Genomic DNA, 16083 nt, shown 5'->3' on the forward strand with positions numbered 1-16083 from the left:
CTTCTAACTTATCGTCGTCCATATCTGCTCTATGCTGAGTACACTTCAATTGAAGTTTCATTGGAAGTCACAATTAGTTGTGAGGCATTGGATAATTCAGCACACGTTTCGTTCGAGTTTTCCATATTGTACAAGTAAATTAGCGAGGATTACAATCAGAGTTTATGCATTGGACAGATAGTTGATCTGACTACATTTTTGCCATCCTGACAGTTTGAACCATTTTTTTTTCACAGTATTGGATTGTACACGGCTTATTTATCTATATTTCCTGAACGAGAATTCCGAACGAAACAATATGCAAACTATAAGGATGACTGGAAAGAGACTGCATTATAATCAACTGAATGCTCGCCTTTAAGGCTATCGACATAGCCTAGACACTTCACACTATTTATTTCAATTCAAATGAAAACTTTGAAATATCTACTTGTCTCTTTGACGAATCGCATTCTCCATCTTTTGCTCTCTGTTCAAAGGGCTTTCGTGAGATTTTGTCTACTTTTCGAATTTGTAATAAGTTTTGATGTAGGCGTTCATTTGATAAAGTTATGACATATTTGTCGAATGAAGATTCGTCAAATCGTTGTAAACGTCACGAAAGAATGTGTCATGTGACCTTGTCTCACTTTACCTATATTCAATTGCGCGTTAAATTACTGGACCAGCAAATTCTATTCTGCACTTTTTTTTTCGGGAACATGTGACCAAAAAGTAAACTTTGAATTCCAAAGAAAATTGATTGTTCCAGGTTCCTGATAACTAATTAATGTCCATCAATAATGTTGAAACACTAAATACTCTTAAAACGACGTAAAGTAAAGAAGCGTGAAAACAAAAAGACTAAAACAAAAAAGTATAGAATCCCTAGAAATCCCATTGTATATTAATTAGCTTTTTCTCGGAAGATAGATTTTTCAAAATCATTTCATAACTTTCTGATGCAATGGTTCTCAAATTCGTACAATCTGGATTATCTATTTTCTTATTTTATTCAAAAATGTTTTTTAACTTTAAATGATCATTGTATTTTAATTAATTGTTTCATTCAGCATCATTAATTTTGTTCATCTGCGTTCATTTAATCTACTTTATTCGTTTCATCATTTGGATTCACTCTGGTCAGTTTATTAATTTCGTGCATTTTAGTCATATCATTCAATTCACTTATTTTATTCACTGTTTTCATTCAATGCATTCTATTCATTTTTCCAGTTCATACATTTTGTTTAAAATGAAGAACATTTTATTAACTTGACTATTTTTTCAGTTTTATTCATTTCATCCAAATAATTCTTTTGACACAATTTATTTTTTCTATTAATTTATAAACTGACAACATCGATTAATTTATCATTTCAATCAATGCATTTCCTTTTTTTTTAATTCATTTTGTCAATTCACTTCATTTTGTTTATTTGGTTCGTTTGATTCATTTAATTTATTTTTTATTCATTGTATTTTCTTTGTTCATTCCATTCATTTTATTAATTTGATCCCTTAAATTAAATTGATTCATTTAATTCATTTGATTAATTTGATTCATTCGATTCATTTGATTCATTTAATTCATTTAATTCATTTAATTCATTTAATTCATTTAATTCATTTGATTCATTCAATTCAGTTGATTCATTTGATTCATTTGATTCATTTGATTAATTTGATTAATTTGATTCATTTGATTCATTTGATTCATTTGATTCATTACATTCATTTGATTCATTTGATTCATTTTATTCATTTGATTCATTTGATTCATTTGATTGATTTGATTCATTTGATTCATTTGATTCATTTGATTCATTTGATTCATTTGATTCGTTTGATTCATTTGGTTTATTTGATTTATTTGATTTATTTGATTCATTTGATTCATTTGATTCATTTGATTCATTTGATTCATTTGATTCATTTGATTCATTTGATTCATTTGATTCATTTGATTCATTTGATTCGTTTGATTCATTTGGTTTATTTGATTTATTTGATTTATTTGATTTATTTGATTTATTTGATTTATTTGATTCATTTGATTCATTTAATTCATTTTGTTCATATGTTTAATTTTATTCATTTCAGGTTCAGTTATTCCATTTATTTATTTTATTCAATACGTTAGTTTAAGTCAATTTATTCTATTTATCTTATACTTGTTTCTAAATATAGTCTAAATTTTCATTAATTAAGCTAATATAATTTGATTCGTGTATTTTATAATTTTGATTTACTACTTCGCATGAGTTCTGCAAACTAATGAATGATCCAACAGTGATAAGTGTAAGAAATGTCTCATCTCACTGCTAGTTGGATTAAATCGGTTTTATTATGACCTTTTCAATATTTATCTTTATATAAGATGACACAACAGCGACGATATAACACAAGGCACTCTGCCCTTTCTATAAGAAAGGCATAACATAATTGAGTTCGTATCACTCTGGTTATAACTAATAAGATCGCTTCGCCTTTAGTCCACTCAGTTTTAGTCATTCTAGCAATCCTAGAGTTACAACATTCGACATAGATATTTATTATTACAGTTCAATCAATTCTATTAAATAAATCAACCTGGTGCTCTACATGTCCAAACAATCAATCAATTGTTTATGTTGTATTTTCATACCTGTGTTGAGCGTTTTCTATGCAACTTTCTTCGTTGTGCTATAGATATGTACATGTTAACATCAATCAATAAACAATATAATCCCTGACATCTAATCGAATTGCGGCGAGCACCAGGTTATTTCCGCTTAACTCTGTTTCATTATATCACATTTTTATCAGTTACGTGCTGCTGTTTATTAAGAAATTTTTGTGCCACAGTTTAACTTTTTTTATTTATGACATAAAAGAGAAAATAAAATTAAACACGAGATGTGTCAACTATCAAAAACTACATCACTTTCCACCAATCATCATCGAAAATGCCTATCAGACTTTTCCGTTCAGTGCCAGGTCGGTAATCAATTTTCAGGATAAATTGGCTCAGATGGCAAGTTCCTCATATGTTCCTTCGGTGGTGGAACGGTGAATACGCAGTTTTCAAATTCTGCTTGTAGTTATGTTTCCTTTTAGCGTTTCAGTTAAATTTTAGACTATTTAACTGAAACCCGAAGCATATACCATAAGACTTAGTTCGTCGTGTTCGAAAATGTGTGTATGTGTGTGTAGCTCACCAATAATGTCCCATCATTTTCTCGAAGACAGCTGAATTGACTTCACATACGTAGTTTCAAATTAAAGGTACAACGTTCCCATCAGTTACCATTGATTTTTTTTACTTAACTTCTGGTTCCGGAATTACATGGTAGTGTGTACGCAGATAATTTTAACAAATTCTGCAATAGCTACAAAAATGTGCAAATGTTATTGATATGGAAGCTAAATTACTCGAACTTGTAGTTCTAGGTCAGGTAGGACTACTTAAAGTCACTTTGATCATATAGGCCATCCGCGACCTTTCCGGAAATCCCGGCGGAAGGATTTGTGTTCAGAATAACAGTCACATAGGTTTCTTGGAGAATCTCCGACAGAGATGGCTAAACGGCAGGGTAGGGCGAAAAACATAGAAATCAAAAAATCCAAGAAGCGTAAATTCATAAAATAATACTGCAGCCAAAATTTAGAAGATTTTCATGAGGTCATTGGGTTTTTTTAAATATTTATGAAATTTTGGGAGAATTCCCACTAAAATCACAATCAATTCTTCACAAAACGATGGTCCCCAGTTATTTGGTTAAGAATGTGGTATTGGATGCGGAAATCGATAGTCTAGTTGGCTAAACATATTAGGGTGGGTGCTCCTATAGTTGAGGTGTACCAATAATTGTAGTAGTGGGTTGTACGCCTATCTAAGGTACCAACTATAACCAAATATTTTTTTATTGGTTCATCGCACTAAAATCATGCGATAATAAAACTGTTATCCTTGAAATTTCCTCAAATAACTATTTAAAAAATTGATTTTCTTTGAATTTTGAGTTCCCTTGCACCTATAGTTGATCTAATGTACCTATAGTTGAAAGTCCCATAAGGAATCAATGGGATTTGCAACAATAGAAACCGAAATTGGCGATTGTACCACTATTGGTACATGTGGTACAAGCGGTTTTGAATACATAAATGAGTTAATAAACAATCTTTATATTTTTTCTATGGAATAGGGATTGAAAGTATTTGTTTAACGTATTAGTATCCCCCTTTGATCTATTCAAAAACCTCGATTTTCCTTAATTCATTGTTGACAACAACCTTCACAACTCGAAAAGTAATGCGCGGATAACTTCGTAAGACAACATCGTTGGAAAGGAAGAAAATTGAACTATTATTTTTGCCAATAGAATTTTGGAGCGGTCATATTGGATTTGGCCGCCATTTTGAATTTAATGTTGAAATCGTTTTTACCTTGCTCAATAGAAAGGTATTGACATTCCTCTGAATACCGACTTTTCAACCTTCCGGTAGTCGCGCTAGTGTAAGCGCACCAGAGGCTGCTCATTCAGTGGGCCATTTGCGCAACTTCCGGAGGGTTAACCGAGGCCCGGAGGACCGAGTGAATTATACCATTCGATTCAGTTCGTCGACTACGACAAATGTATGTAAGTATGTATGTGTGTGCGTATGTATGTGTGTGTGTGTTTTTGTTATAGTAAGGTTTAAAAAGCTTTAACAGCCTGGCCTGTAGTGTATTGGCACTGTGTGGGACTCACGACTCACGGTCGTGCCTAACCTCTAAAAACAATCCTTACTTTTCACATCCCTTCTTCCCCACGGAACTACGTCAAGGTATTACTTCGTGGGGAGAGGGATCGTTGTGCTTCTGTCGCACCTCTTTCTTCTGCTCTATCTCGAAGCCTCACTTGGTTCATGGAATGGCTCGACCTATGAGCTTTGATTTAACTCTCGATTCTTCTCTTACTTGTTGGCTCCATCTATTACGTCACCATTAGCACTCGTCCCGTGAGTTGTTTAGGTGCTGATTCCTTGAGCCATTTGGCTCATGTTTCCGCGAGCCATTCAGCTCCCGGCGCCCCAACAACCAACTGCTAGCTATTCGACACAGTCTACTCGGTCTAGCCTACTCACGAGCTACCCGGTAGGGTGTCGAGGTCGGTCCGACGATTCCGGTGAAGCCTGACATCCAGTTCAGTGGCGCCCCGACTACCCAAGCCGGGTACTATGTCGCATACTACTCAACTGGTCCCCGGCGATGGCCCTAGTCTACACCGTCGGAGAGTTCCCTGACGGCGGAATTTCTCCCGATACACGATTTGTGGTTTCCCGGTGGCGTTCTAACCAATTGCGCAACTTTGTTGGTCTCTTCGACACTTTCTATGCAGCACGGAGAGTACACTCGTAACCACTCTGTTGACAGCGTCCCAGATGTGCTCGTTGTGGCACATCTCTTCGAAGATATTGTTCACTGCCACACCAGGCATACCCCTTCGAACTTCTTCGAATCTAAGGCATTCAAATACTACGTGTTCCGGTGTCTCTTGCACGTTCACACAAAGGGGTGACGAAGCGTGTCCAAACCGATGTTGGCATTTCCGGAAGCATCAATGTCCGGACAAAAACTGCTTCCTATGCACCCTTCAAATAGAAGTTCACCTCTCCATGCTTGCTATGCACCCAAGCAGACACATTTGGAATGAGTCGGTAGGTCCACCTTCTTCTCTCCGCGTTATCCCACTCTTACTGCCACTTAGCCAACGCGTCCGCTCGGACCAGTCTCCTTGCCTTACGTGCATTTCTCCGCTGGTAGCATTCCACGTCCTAAGTTAGAGTGGTGAAGATGGGGATCATCCCGGCATTTACGCATACCGATATCGCTCTGTACGCACTCGCAACACGAACAGCCATTAGGCGAAACGTGCTTGTCAACTTCGTACCACGGCGCAGTAGCGATTACCCCTTCTCTTTTGCTTCAATGCTTTCTCCGTGCTCGTGATGACAGTACGGATGGTGTCCACCGTCGATATCCCTTTCCGGAACCCGAACTGCCTCTGCGATAGTTCGTTCTCACTTGCAGCGTAGGTCGTCAGCTTGTTGAGGATGAACCTTTCCAGGAGCTTACCCAGAGTATCCAGCAGGCATATAGGCCGATAAGATGCTGGATCTTCTGGTGGTTTCCCTGGTTTTAGCAGCAACGCCAGCTTCTGGATCTTCCATCTATCCGGGAAGTAGCTATCGTTCAGCCATTTCTATAAGACTATCCTTCGCTTCTTCGCTTTCAGCCTTTTTGCACTATTAGGAGCTCGTCGTTGGAAACTTGATTGTCACCTGCATTTCCACCATCTGCATTAACGTACGGTGTGGGCGGCCATGCGGTTGGGTCGTGCTTCGGGAAAAGGCATTCCACGATAATTTTCGGCTTGACGGCGCACATTTCGACTGGTGTCATTGAACCCTTGATCCTGGCCATAACCACACGGTAAGCATTGCCCCAGGGATTAGCGTCTACTTCTCTGCACAACTCCTTGTAGCAGGTGGACTTGCTTAGCACTATCTCACGTTTAAAAGCGGCCGCCCGGAATGTTACCTTACACTCTTCTGTAACTGCCTCAGATCTTGCTCTCTGGACGCGTCTTCTGGCTTTTAGGCAAGCAGCCCGTAGGATGCTTAGCCTTTCACTCCACCAGTTCGCCGGACGCCGGTAGTTCCTCGGCTCCATTTTCCTTGGCATTGTTACACCGCAGGCCCTAACTACTGTTTTCGACAGCTCATAAGCACTCAGAATTGGAGTGACGCTGTCAGCACGAAATGCTTCCACAAAAAGGTCCTTGTCGAAGTCCTTTATTTTCCACTTCCGCTCGCCAGTCCTCACTCTCGGAGTTACCGTACAATTTCAACGACCAGTGATGTAGTGTATCGCTTGGTGGTCACTGTGTGTGTGTATTTCTCACTAACTTGCCAATTCATGTTATCCATCAGCGACGCGCTGCCGGATGTTACGTCGATGATAGATTCCCGGCCGTCTTTACGGAATGTGTCAGCGGAACCTTCGTTGCATAGCTTTACGTCCAGCTTTGTCAGTGCTTCCAATAGGCTGTAACCTCTTGCATTGATCAGCCTGCTACCCCACTTCAGGGCCCAAGCGTTAAAATCTCCTCTTTTAATAACCGGCGTTCGTTTGATTAACGAGTCAGTTAATGCGTCCAACATCCGGTTGTACTGCTCTGGTGTCCATCTTCGGGGAGCGTAGCAGATATAGACGAATACGTCGTTGATCCTGGCGATCACGAAGCCTTCGTGTGTGTTATCCACCACCTCTTGGACAGGAAAACCGCTCATTACTTGGAATGCCGCCATCCCTGCACTATCCACCACCCAGTTAACGCCATCGTGAGGAACACGATACGGCTCTGCAATAATTGCAACGTCGCACTTCGTTTTTTTTGACTGCCACAACAGTTGTTGTGCAATGTTGCAATGGTTGAGATTTAGCTGGGTTATTTCCATCATTTTTGGCCTGCCTTCGCCTTTTTGTACTCTGGGCATTTAAAGCCGCTTCGTGCAGTCTCTAGCAACGTGCCCCTTTTCTCCTCATTTTCTACACAGTACAAATATGTCCGGGCCCTTTCAGTTCCTCGCTTCATGCCCGAGGTCCAAGCAACTCGCGGAGTGACTCTCAACGAGCACACCGACCATCCGACCTTTATCTTACCCATCTCCGCCAGTTTGTTGGCAACGACCAATGGTAGTTGAATCGCCGCCGTTTGAGTGCCTTCATACGATTTCCAAATCTTGATAGTCCGTCGGTACGTCCTATTTTCACTGCTCTATCAGTGCACCCTTAAGTTTTTCTATGGACGTTATCTCGTTTAGACCTTGCATTCGACTAGGGCTTCCTGCGTCAGAGCTCTCACGTTTGCTTCGCTGCCCAAGGATTTAGCAACGAGCTCGCAATAGGTCGAGCTCTTGACGGAAGGATCCTTCTTAAGCTTTTTTCTCTTTCTTGAGAAGAGCGGCGTAGGAAGTGGTATCGTTCGCTTCGATGATCAATGCCTTGCCCTTGTACCTCTTCCGCGAAGGCTTCCATGTCTCTTTCTTCTCCTTTTCCGTCTTCTTTTCTTCCTTTTGTTTCCGTTCCCTCCGCTTCGCCTGCTGGCTTCCTACGATGCGCCAACCACGGTCTTTCCAAACGTTCCTCTGGTCGCAAGAGCCCTCAGGCTCGCTCTTCTGCATTTTCGGGTCCTTTTGCTCCCCCGGCGTGTTTCTCACTCTTTTCTCCGAGCGAATATTGTGGTGATTCTTTGGTGTCACCTCAGTTTCTGCCGTCGCGTGTTCTGCGGCTTCCATCAGAGCTTTTTCGGTTGATTTAGCTCTCATTAAGAGCGGCTTCTGCTCGCGTCTCCTTTCTCCTTTCGTGATCGCATTATTATCTATACGGAGACCTGCCTGGGTTTTGTTGGGACGGAGGCAGCCGTGCTGTTCGCCCACTCGCCATTTCAATTTGGTGTCATCCTGCCTTGCTCAGGGAGTAGAACAGCACGCCTGTCGGCCCAAAGTCGCCGTCCAATTTGTGATCCGTGTATATATTTATGAATACTGATAAATCTTGTCAATTTAGACTACTTTTGGCTACCTTTTCTGCCCAATTGAAAACTTTGCAGGAGATATGTATTTAGAATCGGAATGTAAAAATTGAGCTGCTTCTAACACTGCTAGAGAAGCAGCTATCTTGATCAAAACAGGTTTTTCGTGCTTACACTTTTAAGAAGGTTTTGGAACCCTGATATGATAGAATTAATTTTATCCATATTATTCATATTATTTGTCTTATTAATTCATTTTTTTTGTTTTATTCATATTATTCATTTCATTTTTCAATCTATTTATTAAATTGCTAATTTTTCCCAGTTCATATATTTTATTCAGTTTCTTCATTTTATAAATTTGGATTAGTCAGTTCTTTCTATTATTGGATGTCAGTTTGTTAGCTTGGAACAATTTAAAAAAATTTCATTTGAGCTAATTTGATTTATTTATTTTATTAATTTGATTTATACTAATCATTCTACCCATTTTATGAATAACTTTTTTTGATTTTTTTTGCATTAATTATTTTTATTTTATGTGTTTTATTATCATTCTAAAATTTATTTAGTTTATTCGAAGCAATATTCGTGCAGGACTCGAAACTGTGCTTATCTCACATCTAGTTGCTTGCCAACTTCGGGTGAGTTCGGCAAACTAATTAATGAGGCAATAGTGATATGTGTAAGAAATGTCTCATTTCACTGATAGGTGGATTAAATCGGTTTTTCTCAAACAGATTCCTTTCAAATACAAACAAGCTTATCTAACAATACTGGTTTATAGCGGACTAAAAGTGTTCTTGAAGAAGAAAACTTTGAAAATTTATGGTTATCTTATCTGATTAAAACTATATCAGATCTTCGACACCATTATAAAAATGTTGCAATAAAACCCAAAAGTTAGAAGAGAACCTTGAAAATATTTTTGAGAAGCTTCTTAGGTTTGGGATTTTTTCGTCTTAAGAGGGGCTCTTTAGAAGCAATTTTAAAGTGTTGTTGGTTTTATGTTCGGTTTTAAGAAATTAGTCTTGAAAACATGTTCGACTGTACGATAAAATTAAATTTATTATTAGAGATGTGATGTGTGGTTAACTAAACTGTATTGGGTAAATTATTTGAAAAATATGTCGTATACTGTGAAGGTGTTCAACTTACTCGGTGTGTCTGTCTTCGACGTAACCCTTGCCTGTTTATGTAAACTAAAATCATTGAACATGTACTTCCAAGGATGGCTGAATTACAAATGATTGCTCTTTGTATAATCATAAACATAAGGTTATATCAGTGTAGTTTAAGTTATGCATGCGAAATCCACAAAATTCTCGGGTAACAACTCCAATTAGCAGTAGGTTTTTAATTTTTCCAAGAGCTAATCATACAATAAATTACTTGAACAATTAAGAAGCTTTGGTTCAAACTAAACTAGACCTAACGACCACGCACACCATATCGGCCCGGTGTTGAAACAAACAAAAACAATTAGGCCGTTCCTAGTATCGATGTGCTAAATTATCAAAAGAAAGGCTAACCCTTGGCGCTAAACTGAAAGTGAAAAAACAATTCGATCGAACACATAAATACATCACGCATTGCTTAGGCAAGCAACATTTCCCATTTAGCAATCGAAAGAGTTGCGTGCATTTTTGCTGCATTCCAACGATCGCGATCGGAGTTTTAGCAAAATGAAGGTAACAAGCGGTAGGAAGTGTTTCCAGTTTTGACCTTCATTCGTTCTAAGTTTTCCAGCAGGCTTTGATGTTCCTGATTCTTACCTTAGGATGGAGTTCCGGAGAGGTAAACAAACGGGCGCCGCAGAAAAAACGCGCGCTTCCTTCTGATGTCAGTGAGCAAATCGAGACGACTCACACATTCGACACCGAATGTCAGGATAATAAAAACTGGGGTCACAAACAGTTCACCGAGGTTACCATCACGAAAAATGTTCCTGTTCCGTATCCGGTGAAGGTCGAGCGTCACGTTCCCATTCCGGTGAGGGTGCCGTTTCCGGTAGCTATTCGCCATCACGTGCCCATCCTTGTCCAGCGGAACATTCCGATCTACGTGGAAAAACCGATACCAGTGCAAGTGGATCGGCCAGTGCCCTATCCGCTGCCGATTGAAGTGCCTGTTTTTCATAAAATGGCAGTGGAGGTACCGAAACCATATCCAATACATATTCCAAAACCATACCCAGTGTACATACAACGACACGTGCCCCAAACGGAGATGTCGCCAACCAAGCGCGTTAAGAAGAACACGGTGAAAGTACTGCGATATAGGCATTGATTGTTTGTCGGACAATCAGTTCAAGTCCTTGTAAGATTACGTGCTAGTGTAAATATTTATTTATGTCAGTAATAATAGATTTCAAATATTTAAGTAGCCATACTACATAGGCAAATATTACGAGAAAAGTGTTTTAATGAAAATTTGTGACAAAAAGAAAATTCCTCCAAAGTGTAAAAAAATTATGTTTCATCGATTCATCGTGATTGGCGATATGTACAGTGAAAATGAATACAAAATGTGTACATAAACAACAATGATAAAGAGTACCTGCAATAGGCGGAAGTTCCCCTAAGCAATCGTCAGTATCAGTGTAACCAGGCCGGCCAAGTTTACGTGTTAAAACGGTTTTCTTTTCAGCAGCTCGCGATGTTTACCAACTCGAACAATTGTGGAAATAAGCGAGCACTGTACACTTGGAAATAAAACGCCATGGGAACTTTATGTAGTGTGAGGATTTCAATTCCGACAAGTTCCTTCTGCTGCCGTATCATTTTGAATGCCTGCTATCTCTGTCCAGTTTTAGATTTTTTCTTGCTGAGTACTTACAATTTATCGGTTATTGGCCAGGCAATCAACGAAATAGTGTGGTAGTTCAAAATGGGCACTTTACTTTCGGAGTTCTAAAATGAATGGAAAGTTATAGTAAACTTATTATGAGCTAATTATTGTACCCTCTCTGCTCTTTAAGCCAAATTTAATGTTGATCCAAATCAATTGAACATTTATTACTGAATAATCGGGGTCTATAAACTGCGTGCATTATTTGGAGCGTAGGAAAATTTTGAAATTTGAGTTTTAATATTGCTAAAGTCCTCAGGCACGTTTCTAGACCTTCATCATTAAATATACTTGAGTGCATGTAGGGTTAAAAACTATTGTTTATCATTCTTATAAAAGAAATGAAAACCACTTGTGTTAGAGTTTGTGGGTTCCCTAAAGTCATGCGTGTTTCTCAGAAATGACTGGATCGATCTTAACTATACTAGTTTCAAATGGTAGATGCGGATAAAAGGCTAATGATTTGATTTAGATTCTGCTGTTTAGTGTTTATAATATATTCTTTTTACAGGGGTTATGTTCGGCTTCCAGTCTTAAAATATTTAACAAACGGAATATTTACTTATCATCCGACGTTTCGGCTGCATGTATTGCGCCTTTCTCAAGGAATTAAGCTAATTACCGTGTTATCGTGAAGAAAGGCGCAATACATGCAACCGAAACGTCGGATGATAAGTGAATATTCCGTTTGTTAAATATTTCAAAGACTGGAAGCCGAACATAACCCCTATAAAAAGAACTCCACCAACAGTCGTTAGTTTTCTCACAAAGTTTATAATATAAATAATAGAATGAGCAGGAGAAAATGACTCCTGAACGTCCCATCCCTGAGTCCGGATCAATATTAACCTAACTCAATCAAATACATACCTACCGACTAACGGATTAATAGCCCTAAGGTTTTTATGAGTATCGAAAAAATATGACCCCCAACGACTGACCGCGGAGTCTTTATAGCAATTTCTTGACTCTACATTGTTCTGACCGGGAACTGGGGTTACAATCTGCCTTACAAGATAAGAAATAATACCCTTTGTGTTGTTAGGCCAGCATCCTTCTTTTTATATGTTCGCTTCAAACCCGCAAGGTATCCGGAAAATGTTCTGTCATGTGATTGTCAAAGATCTTGTAGGCCAAATATCTCCAGAGTGTGAAATGTATTTTACTTTGTAACTGGCGGGGTCGTTACTCCCAGCACTTATGAGACCCCCCTCTACACTTCTTAGGGAAGGCTTGTGATCGCGAACTATTGTCAAGAAACACTTGTTCAACCTTAAAGTCAAACCCACTTTATTTCCGGATATCGATGTCACTTTTATTCTTCTGGTTGTATTGTGCACTTTGCCACTCACTTTCAGATACTCTTACCTCGCGTGCCGATGGCGGGGCTACAGCTACTGTTGATTCGGGGCCCCCTCTGCTACTGCTTCTCCTCGTCGTACTCGTTGATGGCCGGTTTTCTCGTAACTCGCTGGCGGCCACGGTGTCTTGACGACTGGTAAACAACGTCGTTGCCTGCAGAAGGACCTCGGTAACCCTGCTGTGCTGGCCTGGATGTTGTAACGAATCCAGGCAGCTTGCCGATTGGAATGGCGTCAGCGCTGACTTCGCGATGGCAGTCACAACTATACTGCGCGTTTTATAGCGGTTTGTGGATCTGGCACTAGCACACTCAGGCGGGTTTCAAGGGTATACCGAAGGGGTCTTGTGGACGCAAAGAGGAATGGTGGTATTACGGAAATATTGGTCACGGCAAACCGAGGGTCGGAATATTTTTATTGATGGTTGCCATTAGGGGAATTGTGGGAAAACCGACACCCCACAACCTTCCCTAGAAATCAATTTTTTGTTCATTTCATAATGACACTTTATTATTAATACGATTATGTAGAGCATTTGAAGACAAATTGGATTTACGTTAGTTCGCCGAATGTAAAAAAATAAACAAAACATACGACAGCAGCGTTCATACTCGTCTGGATGTAAAATTTTCATGGTGGGTTTTAAAGTTTTAGCGGAAGAAAAGCTTTTCAAATCATTACATTTTTCAGTACCTATTATTATTGGTTTTTCCTTTGATCAACTGGGTGCATCGAAGACAAGTTTGAGAAATTCAATATTTTTAATAGCTTTTAAAAAAAATGTGCACTGTTGGGGTTAAACCGACACCCTTTGGTTAGGGTAAAACCGCCACGCTGTTAAGATGGCTACGTTTACATGCGGTTCATTACAAAAGGCTGGGGATCTTCGTGACACTTCAATTACACTATTAGCACACTATAGTATTAGCAGAAATACACAGAAATACTTTTATTGTGTTTATTATTATTAAACTCCTTAAAAATAAAAATTGGAATTTTTGCTTGTCAGATTCTATCGAAGCTTTTGCTCTTTCTGCAAAAATCTTATCAAACCGATGTTGTAGTGTTCTCTTGGTTTATCATAGACAAACTTTATCACAATGAGACAATGATCTTTGGTATACCCCAGTAGATCGTTGATGATCAGAGCCCGAAAAATCAAGTCTGAAAGAGGTAGTGTTACTAAGAAGTGTTTGTCAATTATAAGCGAATGAATCCGAGTAGCAGAATGTAGAACACTTGCAAATCATCTCTTACGAAATAAAATGACACTGAAGGTTGCAATGATGTGCGTAAGGATTATTTGAAAATACCCTTGTCAAGAAATTTTCCTATAGCATAAAATACTCTTGTTTATAGCAATACGCTTTCGAACTCTCTTCCCTTCACTACATGATGAAGCTACAAAAAGCACATGTTTGCATCACACATACTCACGCTTTATTAGTCACGCATATATCACATTTTTAATAAAAAAAATGGAGAGAAAATAAATTAAAAGGGGTTTCGATCTTACCCATATGGGGTGTCGGTTTTACCCGCAGTGCCTACAAAAAGTCACTTTGTTTTCCAAGTTTTGCAACCAATCATTTTTAATGAAATTCATTTTTTGAAGCGCTGACAAAATTAAGCCTGTGTACAAATTATAATTTTATTGGTTTTGTGGCAACCCAGAAAAAGTGTTAAGCTTAAGGTGTCGGTTTTAACTATAATTCCCCTACCTTTCTGTCTGCTTCTCCTTAACGATTCGATTTTCTTCTTGCCACTTTTTCGTACTCCGTTCACTTTATCAGCGTTAACGCTCTTACGTTATCCAAATTTTCTTCTAAATCTTTCCAACAACTAAACTTGACTCCTTGTTGGTTTGATAGTTACTAGGATAATGGCAATCTTGGGAAAGTTCGTTCATATCGAACCTCGACCGTTGATCCTCTTAGTCGTCCACACATTCCGCCCCATTATCTTTATATAGCTGTGTAGTTATCGCCACCCTCCATGGCTGCCTACTTCCTTCGATGTGCGCTGCCAGTGGTAGGTGGAGTAAACTGCTGCGTGTGATGAATGGCTGCGTCAGATCTTACATTTATTTTCTTGACACTCACTACACATATCGTCGCTGTTGTGCTATCTTATGACAAGCGCCATTTAGCACTTTTCGAGAAAAACGATTTTTAAAGTTAGAGGTTGAATATCTTAAAATTTATAAATGTTAGAAGCTTTTCGGAGAAGGCATTCGATGCTTCTATCTTTTCTGAAGCAAACTATCGATTTGTGCGAAGATCGGTTGACTATATTTACAGTTTTTGCTTAAAATGTAAACCAAAGTCGCTCACATACGTGTCATAACTGTGTATTGATGATAAAATATGTATGACGTGTCACAAATGTGTACAGAAGATTTCATATAAAAATGAATTATAACTGATTCGTAAAATTATGCGTTATAGATCACTATGTCCAATATCATACATTTCCATGCGATAGCAGCAATATCAGGTTACAAAATGATGGTATTAGAACACAAAGTTTTTCCAATTTTCCTCCTTTATTCAGAAAAAACAATGAACAAAAATTGGTTTCATTGACAATTTAGAGACAATGTATATCAAACAATGTTATTGTTGGCAGGTGACTAGACGAAACAAATGTTCTTCTTGCATAATCCATCACTACATTTCGGTATGCTTTCCAAAACAAGTGGAAATCTCAAAAAGAAATTTGTTCAATAATCATGAATATATAAGCCAACAATTCCCAGAAAAAACTATGGTAGGAAAAGTTTTGCTCCCGAGACAAAAACCTAGCTAATGGTTATGGTTGATCTGCATAGGAATTACCTATGTCATCAGAGACATCTGTTGGCTTGCTATAAGCTTTTCGGCTTATAGCAAGCCAATAAACCTAGAATGTTGTCTCTTTTTTCTTTGTCATAAGATAGCACAACTCGATCACTCGAGAAATTGGCGCTTGTCATAATCGTGTTTCGCTATATCTCAGTAACCCAGCAGAATTTCAAAATTCTGAAAACGCGACTTTATGGAGATTTTAAAACTTAGTAACATGGCATATCTAACTCAGTTCACTCCAAAATGGCGTTTGTCATAAGATAGCACAACAGCGACGATATATCATACGAAATTACGAAACGTGAAAATCTCAACAGTCTTGGACGAAACTAAACCACTTATTACAACTTTATGTGGTCCAAATCGGAGTTTCCCTATATCTCCCAAAGGACTTTTTCCGATCCTTTACCGAATTGTGTATAAACGATTCTGCGCAAAAGTACATGAAGGGTCCGAAATATCCCAACCCTCTTCCAATTCGGACTA

The 16083-nt window shown here is 38.6% G+C and overlaps 1 protein-coding gene across 1 annotated transcript; it reads left to right on the forward strand.

The window, feature by feature from the left end:
• Positions 1–10225: 10225 nt before the first annotated feature.
• Positions 10226–10829, forward strand: LOC131679876 (MAGE-like protein 2). Its single transcript, XM_058960626.1, has 2 exons — positions 10226–10231; positions 10290–10829. Exons 1-2 carry the CDS (start codon positions 10226–10228, stop codon positions 10827–10829), a joined length of 546 nt encoding a protein of 181 aa, XP_058816609.1.
• Positions 10830–16083: the final 5254 nt, after the last annotated feature.

The sequence above is a fragment of the Topomyia yanbarensis genome, chromosome 2 (assembly GCF_030247195.1).
Source record: "Topomyia yanbarensis strain Yona2022 chromosome 2, ASM3024719v1, whole genome shotgun sequence".
Classification (NCBI taxonomy): Eukaryota; Metazoa; Arthropoda; class Insecta; order Diptera; family Culicidae; genus Topomyia; species Topomyia yanbarensis.